The sequence below is a fragment of the Pavona decussata genome, unplaced genomic scaffold (genome assembly GCF_977016875.1).
Source record: "Pavona decussata unplaced genomic scaffold, jaPavDecu1.1 SCAFFOLD_9, whole genome shotgun sequence".
Lineage (NCBI taxonomy): Eukaryota > Metazoa > Cnidaria > Anthozoa > Scleractinia > Agariciidae > Pavona > Pavona decussata.
The window spans coordinates 2,623,888-2,632,500 of record NW_028145432.1 but is presented as its reverse complement, the minus strand read 5'-3'; the positions used below and the strand labels follow the sequence as shown (position 1 = coordinate 2,632,500).

The 8,613-nt window shown below is 39.0% G+C and overlaps 2 protein-coding genes across 2 annotated transcripts in view; both read left to right on the top strand.

Moving 5' to 3' along the window:
• LOC146488545 (coiled-coil domain-containing protein 12-like) overlaps nt 1–297 on the top strand; it is a 14,994-nt gene extending 14,697 nt beyond the window's left edge. Inside the window, exon 7 of the mRNA XM_085118228.1 lies at nt 3–297. Within this exon, the coding sequence (XP_084974354.1) occupies nt 3–82 (80 nt within the window). The 3' untranslated portion in view covers nt 83–297. The remainder of the gene's footprint in view (nt 1–2) is intronic.
• A 466-nt stretch (nt 298–763) lies between these two features.
• Nucleotides 764–8,109, top strand: LOC146488544 (uncharacterized). Its single transcript, XM_085118216.1, has 3 exons — nt 764–2,887; nt 3,304–3,945; nt 5,960–8,109. The coding sequence occupies exons 2-3, from the start codon at nt 3,318–3,320 to the stop codon at nt 6,643–6,645; spliced, it is 1,314 nt and encodes a 437-aa protein (XP_084974342.1). The 5' UTR covers nt 764–2,887; nt 3,304–3,317; the 3' UTR covers nt 6,646–8,109.
• The last annotated feature ends 504 nt before the right edge of the window (nt 8,110–8,613 follow it).

Genomic DNA, 8,613 nt, shown 5'->3' with positions numbered 1-8,613 from the left:
AGGGGACAGATTGCAGCAAGAAGACGATCTGGTTGAAGCAGTTAACGCAGCAGCCTCACAGCAAAACTATGAGGCAGAGTGAGAACTGTCTTGGCATCCAATGTAAAGGCACAAGAAAGCACAAAATAATGTGCGGTAACTCCCATGCCAACTGTCACATGACTGACTTATCCAAGGTAGACACAAGTTTTAGTGACAAGAGCTCAACAGGGGAAGCCGACGCAGTCCAAAGACGCTGCTAACTATCATACGTATTTTGTACATATGCTTAATAAACTCTTAATGGTACAGCTAAAACATATTTTTGTATTTTATAGTGTAAGGAGCAAAGTCGTATGTTTGTGAAATGTTTAAATGGTGTGCTTGTACAAATATACTGCGGGAAAAAAAAAGTTCCAAAAAGGAGACAAATGACACATACAAAGCTTTATTGTAGCAAAGTATCTTCCCTCTCAAGTGCGAGAGCCTCCTTTTCTTTTGTTCATGTAACACGAATTCATTTCCCGCTACCTTTCATTATACCACTGGAATGTATCCAGTGTAGTTGTCTGTATATCTCTCGTTGAAAACCACCAATAAATAGCGTGGGCTGACATGCTGCAATATCTAGGAAGGGATATCGTCCATTTTCCAGTTCCAAAAAAAGTTTTCCTAGCGTGACATTGAGTTCAGCAAAGATACGCCGGTGTTTGCAACGGCAGATTTTCATCAAAGGAGAGGGGCAATTCGCAATGCAAACACGAAAATGCAGAATGTCCGATGGATATATATATATATTTTTTTTTTTTTTTTTTTTTTTTTTCATTTATGGCGACAAAATCTTCCAGCGGACCAACAACATTTTGCTCCTTGTGGGTATTGTTTTGCTCAACTGATTTTCCAATACAGTAATAGTAATGCTTGCTCGCAGGCTAATACTCCACCGCCGGGAAGAACATTACTCCATTTCTGTTTCATGTTAACGAAAATTCTCTTAAAGCTAAAATGGGACAATACTCCATAAATGTGCCGTAAATTAAATTCCTTTGAGGCATTTCCTTTTTAAAAACACAAACATTTGTGGAGTATTGTTGGGAATGTGAATCTTCACGCATTATTCTTCGTGGGGAACTCAACGACATTGAACAGGGGTGGGGAAAACGACAAAAAAGGCATAAATAAACGTAAATAATAAAAAATGTTCTACCGTGCTTGTTGTCTAACCTTCCCAACAAAAATTGATGATGATTGCCTAGAATATAACGAAATTTTACCAGTGAATGCTTAATCACGTGAGATGTCATGTCATCAAATCAGCGATATGGCAGCAAATTATTTTGGTACAAATAAAGAAATTGTCGTCTCCGATGGGCGCATAACATATTTAACCTTCTACATTTGGTATGTTTGCCCTTGACCTTTAAAAAAATTGGTGCTGAAAATGACTTTTTCCATCAACGATGTATTTTTTAGAGATGAGAAATCCCGGGGAGAAATCCCCTCAAGTAGTTATAAAAGGCCGTCTTAAGTGGTGTTGAATAATGTGCATGGTATACAGACAGCAGCGGATGTACTAAAGTTGTCGAACTACTATACTCGAACAGGACCCATCAAAGCACAAAATAGACGGTGGTGTCTGCCGGCACCTCATCCTCAACCTCAAAATATAAAAAATGATGGTGTCTTCATTTTATAGCCACTCCTCTATTCAGCAGTAACAAATGACAGATAGATTCGAACCTCACTTTTCTTGTTTTATCTAGCAATGCTGACTCTTGCTCAGCTGAACATTTTTGTGCCAACTCAAATTAGAAAGCCATAAAATTTTTGTCGGTTATGTTCATGAGGTAGGTGGTGTCTTCGATACCCTCCCCTGTCCCCTACCAAGGTGTTCCCTCAGGCCTCTTTAGAGATTAAACTAAACAAAAATGTTTATTCACGATGGCTGTAACAAAGGGAATGAAACCGAATCGAACTTTATCACATAGAAAGGTCTCTTCGTCTTAAATCCACATTTAACGAATTGGTGACGAGTTTAAGTGAAAACATCAAATAAAAACGCTTTTCGAGTTAGGTATTTCAGTCCAGCCCTTCTTGTACCATGTTTGGAATGACCGTCCACTGTTCTCAACCTACATGTTTTAACTTGATGGTAAAATGTAGCCCTAATTAAAAATTTTATATAATGTCATCGTCATTACTCTAAATTGCCCAAGCATACCCCTCCAAGCTCGTCTGAAATTCGATTTAAAACATCGGACATTTTACATCTTTTCTATTGCTTGATTAGTTCTCTGCATTTCAACTCTGACTGTTTACCGTGCAAAACACAATGAAAAGTCACTGCAACATGAAAGCATTATATTTTAGCCGAAAAATCAAGAGGTACTTTGATGAACAGATCGAGCGTGCGACTACGAAAAAAAAGCGATTAAAGGACAATTCTAAACAGTTTGCTTAAACTTTACATACTTGGCTGTAAAACTTGATCAATTTAACTGTATGTAGTTGCAGGCTTCGTCGCAGTAAAACGTATTCTCCGGTTTTCTTTCCTTTACCAGAATAACGATGACTTGGATCTGATTCGAGTGATAATTTTAGTGTTTGATTCTATACATGACCTTATTTTGGCCGTGAATATATCGCTATTTGTGTTATACACGGATTAAAACTTTAAATTATTTAGCTGTTATCCGACCCAGAAAACTTACCTGTTATGGTGTAGTTCTGGTTCAGTTGAGACAGTGGACAGCGGATCTAAACTTTTCTTAGTTTATAAAGATTATTGTTACTGTCTCTTGCCATTTTCTTGGCTCGTTCAGAAAAGGAGGAAAAAGGAAGAGGAGGAAAAGGACCAAAGTTTTTGACTAAGCTGGACTGAAAAAGCCTGACAGTCAGAATTTAAAAGGTTAGTACCGCAAAACTCCATTGAACAATTCAAAATTAGTACAACTGCAAGAGACCTTAGGACTGACGAAACCCCAATTAAGTATTTTGCTTACAACCTCCGTTAATATTGTTATGCATGCGTTAACATTGTGTCGTTTTATGTTATAGCAGATTGTTACAGAACAGCTTTATTTTGAACACGTTTGTAACTTGCCTTAACAATTTATTTTATATTCCCGTCAATGTTATCAATTTTCGTCATATTTCAAACAAACAAATACATCAACCTGTTTAATTAAGAGAAGTTGTTACCCATTTTACAAAATATGAAATAAGTAAAACTGTTTCAGGACCTGACTATTTGTTTTTTAATGGCCGTAATCGGTGGCGGGGCGACTCTTCTAAATCAGTCACCAGTTTCTTTCGTTTCCACAGGCCTGCTACCTTCCATGACAAACCTTCGCTGTTTCGCTATTTTCCTCTGTATCGCGCCGTCTCTGTCTCTTTATCTCGGTCAAATCACCCCTCAATACTACATACCTGATGTTTTACGTCCACGGTCCGCCATCTCGAAACCTGTCCCGCGAGCAATCATAGCAGACCCGCAATTATCAGGATTGCTTATGGCACGGAAGCAAGCGATGAAAATAGAGAAGGATATCGATTCGGAAATTGAAGCCCTTCTGCAAGATAAAACGTACCGCAGGACCTTCGATTCGCAGGTTTATGATTCAGATGGACTCCCCTTCTTTAACCCAAGGCCAGCGAACACTTTGTCGGCGGTAATTGGGGCTCAGGGAGGCACCTGGTTTCCCGGCCCTTCGGGAGCAGGTCTTGAAGGAAGCCGCATGCTAGAGGGACGTGCAAGCCAGTTCAGTGATCGCAGAACCCAGGACAATCAGAGGGCAGTTGAGAGAGGGCAAGGACCACTAGCCAGCATGCTACAGAGCACTGTAGCTCTCAGAGGAAGATACCCACAAATGGTTCGTGAGGGCCAGCCAGATAAACAAATCAATGCGAGGATGTTCATGCCGACACGGTCTCAAATAACACCGGACCCTTCGGATGAAATAAGCAGTAAGTGAAGTACAGTTCATGAACTCCTCGCGGCTCGCCCTGCACGCGTGGGCTTCAGCTAGTAGTTAGAGTGGTTATGAAGCGTTCTGTGTTTGGACCAATGCAACTCATGTGAACAAAAGTCGGCAAGATTAGTTCAAGAAGGACGCTTAAATTAGACAAATCTAGATAATGCGACGGTATATAGACCAATAATTTCTGGGCTGTGCGCTACGTTTTTGCTAAAGAAGGAATAAGCAACGAACTATGAAATTCCGCACCGATGTAGTAGCTTTGAATGCTAAAACTAAGAAGCGCTTCTACTTAGGTTTTGACTGCATTGCCACCGTGGAATATGATAAAGACAAAACATGGATATAAAGGGGCTTGCTAAAACTCAGTCCAGCTGTTATCAGGTCGTAGTTAACACGGGTGAAGAGGAAGCCCTATAAAATAATGAAATGAAAACTTATTTCAAAGGAAGCTGCTGCTGTCCTGGCTTATAGTAAATAGATACACATACACATTATACAGTCATTCTATGGTTTTATGGAAAATACACGCCGGTGCATGTTTTGCCAGTTGCGTAGTATTGTTTCAGACACTTAGAGGCGAGATGAAATACAGCTATCATAGAAAAACATATTGTTTATTCCCCTTCACTTCCATTCGATTTAGCTCTTATGTTTAAACAGGGCCGTACACTACAGAAAAATACGAAATCGTACAACTTTTATTACACTGTTACAGTTTGTGTTCAATGTTATCGATCATGTCTTGATACTCAAAGAGACACACAGAGTCGAGCTGGTTGATATGAACTCAGGTTTGAATCGATGTTAGTGTGAAGCAAACAAACTAGTTTACAGAATTGAGTTTATTGTTTGGGAGTAGGGAATACTGTGTATCTCTTCGACGTGCACTACTATATTTTAAGATTTTTCAGCTTTGTTGCATTATTTATTTATTTCTTTATTTTATTTTTTTATTTTTTATGTTACATCGTCTAACATTGTCGAATCCAACATCTTGCACTCGTTTGGCTCACCACGTTGCACGATATTGCATGATGTTGGATGATGTTTAGACTTGCCACAAGTCGACTTCTTTTAGCGACGAAGTCGCGACAGCGAGCGACGAACGTCGCAAGAAGGAACCAAAACCAACATAACATAAAGAGTGAAGAAGGAAAAATAATATTGGAAAGAGCTTTTAGAAAGTCTAGATGATGTTAAAAGAAGTTTGATTTCCATCAAACATCGTCTTCAACATCGTTCAACATTTCTTTTGTTCTCAGGTGTGAACAACAATGTTACATTCGTTTGGCCATCGTGTTCAACATTGTTGAACGCGCGCATGCCCACTAATCTGACTTTGCGGGTATCTGTATCCATGGCGCAGATTTTCTTTTTTTTATTCGCGCGTTGCCGCGTGAGTGTTCAAGCTAGAGTATGGCGAACGAACAAAGTTTTGAATCTCTCAACGACCAAAGCTTAAACACAAGCGATTTCTCTTCAAATAGACAAAGAAAAGGCATAGGAGCGAGTGAATATGTAAGACCAGGAAAAGCGAGAAGATGTCTGGACGCGTAGGTCGATTGGTCTCGCGCCGTTTCTTGGGCACACCAATATGGTGCGGGTCTGTTAGTAAGGATTATGGGTAGGTTAGTGTCCCAGACCCTTCAGTCCAAGTGTTGCATCACATGTTCCATTCGTTTGGCCACGTCACGTCACCTCAACTGTGCAACATCGTCCAACAATGTTGGATGATGTTACAATCGTTTGGCCGGGACTTTACAGTAACTTACGGTGAAAGGAAAGTTCGTTGGAGATGCATGACACTTGGAAATGTTATCTGATAGGATTGATATAAAAATAAATATAAAAAAGTGACAAAATATTTTTTTCAAAACCATTATTGACACTTTTTGATATTTATTTTTATACAAGAGAGGATCCTCTCGTGTTTTTTTATCAATCAACACAGTAACTGATTGTTAATTCATTTTTTCTTCTTTAAACATCTTTACTTTCAGACCTTGGAAATCCAGAGGAATTTAATAAGAAATGTGCGGTGCTAAAACTGACGTTTGAGAAATCGGACGGGGATTTGTTATTTGATGACTCACCACAGAAGAATAACGGGAAACTTGAAGGAGAGGCTCGTGTTTTAAAAGACGAAGCAGACCTCGGACGATCAGTAGTTTTCGGAAACAAGGGAAAAATTGTTCTGGAAGACGATTTCAAAGGGAAGCCAAAGAAATCTGTGGCAATTTCCATGTGGGTGAGGCTAAATAACATCAAGGGCACGGTTCCACTCATAACTGCCACAGATGCAACAAATTTCGTACGGTATGATTTGCTACTGCGCAATGGCAAAGGAGAGTGGGTGCACAGAGGGAACTCTGGGAGAGAGCTCTTTCGCGTCCAGTCCAGCTCTTCGGATGTTACGCCTGGTCAGTGGCATAACATCGTGGGCAGTTATGATTCTGTGTCCAGGACTGCCTCGCTGTGGGTTGATGGAAAGCAGGTGAGTAAACAAGACGGAATCATGGGGGTGCTGTCACAAAAATGGAATAAGCTGACCATATTTGGAGGCAAATCTCGGGGTGACATGGATAATATCTTTATGTTTCGGTGTCCTTTGGACAAAACTAAAATTGTGGCTCTGTATGTGACTGCTGCACCCCACAAAGACGTCAAGAAGGACGTAATCGCATAATCAGTACAGTGAGGAGTCGAACTAAAACGAACAGTTCTACAAATATGAATTGCCAAGCTCATAGCAGCTGGAGGACCAAGGCCTTACAGTCAGCACTAAGAGTGCTTTTCATTTGCTATACCGACCAGTCTGTAAATCAAAGGCGTCATTTTAATTTGAAGGGACGGTGCTGCAAAACTTTAAAAAAAATCATTCTGAAACTGGCACGCGCTATTATGAAGAAATTTGAAGGACCAGCATAAAACGTATCCTTCAAAGTGGTACATTCCTTTACGAACTGAACGGTCTGGCCGCCGGACCAGTAAGGACAAAATTAATGGAAACGCTCTAAGTTATTAAACAGCTTTGCACTTTATCGGCAAACTTCAGCATGATAGATCGACCGAGTGCGAACTGAAATGATTCCTACTTTCACTGAAGTCGTAGGGAATTCACTGTGAGTTTAACCGGGGCGAATTGAAGGATTTGGATACATTTTAAGCAACAACTTAATTTTCACATTTCCTTGATTTCCATGTACCAACTTTAATTTGATCGATATTAAATAAAGAGATATGTATTTATAACAGTTTCAAATACAACGCTTTCTATGCGGGAGACAGAGTAAGAAAGTTACCGTATTTACAAATGGCGGATGGGCGGGGAAAAAACTGGCACTATGCATCAAAATGAGACGTATACATTAGACCTTGTTACGCCGCAAAATGTAATAGTTACGCAAATTGTAATAACTTTCGGCGTAAAATGTAATAACGTGAGCGACACAAAATGTGATAACTTTTGACGCAAAATATAATACATAAAAGTAACGCAAAATGCAATTTAGCACAAAATCAGTAATGATATTTTAGGAGGTATAACGATTTGTAACGGACAGTTTTTTCAGTCCACAAAATCGCGATTTTAGGGACCAAAGGGTGATTTTTAGCTCCAAACAACTGTGGTTTTCTTAACTGACGGACACTGACCTCGAAGCTTTCCAAATTTCAGGGATGAGAGCGTGAATAGGCAAACTCTCGGGAAATTCATATGGCTCGCCAAGCGCCAAATAAATTTCCCATAGGTTGTGCTGACGTCAGCAGCCTGTCGAATTGTATTCCTTTGGGACTAATCCTCCGGCACGTCAATACCTGACGTACTATCTAATTCGGACTGTTCAGTGATCTTGGACCGGGGGAAGGCAGTCATACTCTGTATCGGGCGGATCAGTCACTTGTTAGTTGATATACCAAAAAGTAAAAGTGGACAAAGTTGTTGATTTATTAGTGCGTTAATTAATTAGTGTGACGTTAAAACGGATACTGGAATTGAAGGACATATTATTGTTGTTATAGTAGGCTACCACACATGTTATTAAAAATCGTAGTTTTGTACCAAAGTTTAGAAAATAAAGAAATGTATTTGTGTTTTATCGAGGGCATTTGTCCTTGCAAAAATACTGTTTCGAGAAGCTTCTTCCTGGGCACGCCATATGAATAATAATAATAATAATAATAATAATAATAATAATAATAATGATAATAATGATAATAATGATAATAATAATAATAATAATAATAATAATAATAATGATAATAACACAACTTTAGTTTATTGTGTGAACGTTGATTAATAATGACTCTGAAATACCTATTTCCCGTTCTTCTTTGTATATATTTGTTCAGAATTCGACTTAGTATGTCCAAACCACTCAAAACCTCTTGATTCATTTTTATCCCCAATATAACCTGTTTTTAGAAAACAAACGTGACGGCCACGATCAGTATGCAATTTCAAGAATATTTTAACAATTGTTTTGTTCATCCTTCAGTCTGAGTTTCTTGCCTTTATTCAATCAATGTAGGAATTTCTTATTTAAATTTCTCTTCTTGTAAATAAACATGGATTGTAACTCAAAACCTAAAACAAGAGCTGAGCTCCACCACGAGTTGCTGTCTTCATGTTAACAGCTAATGAAACAATAAGTGA

Bases quoted from the DNA above. Each gene is read 5' to 3' on its own strand.
- LOC146488544 (XM_085118216.1), top strand. From the start codon at position 3,318: ATGACAAACCTTCGCTGTTTCGCTATTTTCCTCTGTATCGCGCCGTCT. The intron at 3,946-5,959 runs GTAAGTGAAGTA...CTTTACTTTCAG, and splicing joins CCCTTCGGATGAAATAAGCA to ACCTTGGAAATCCAGAGGAA.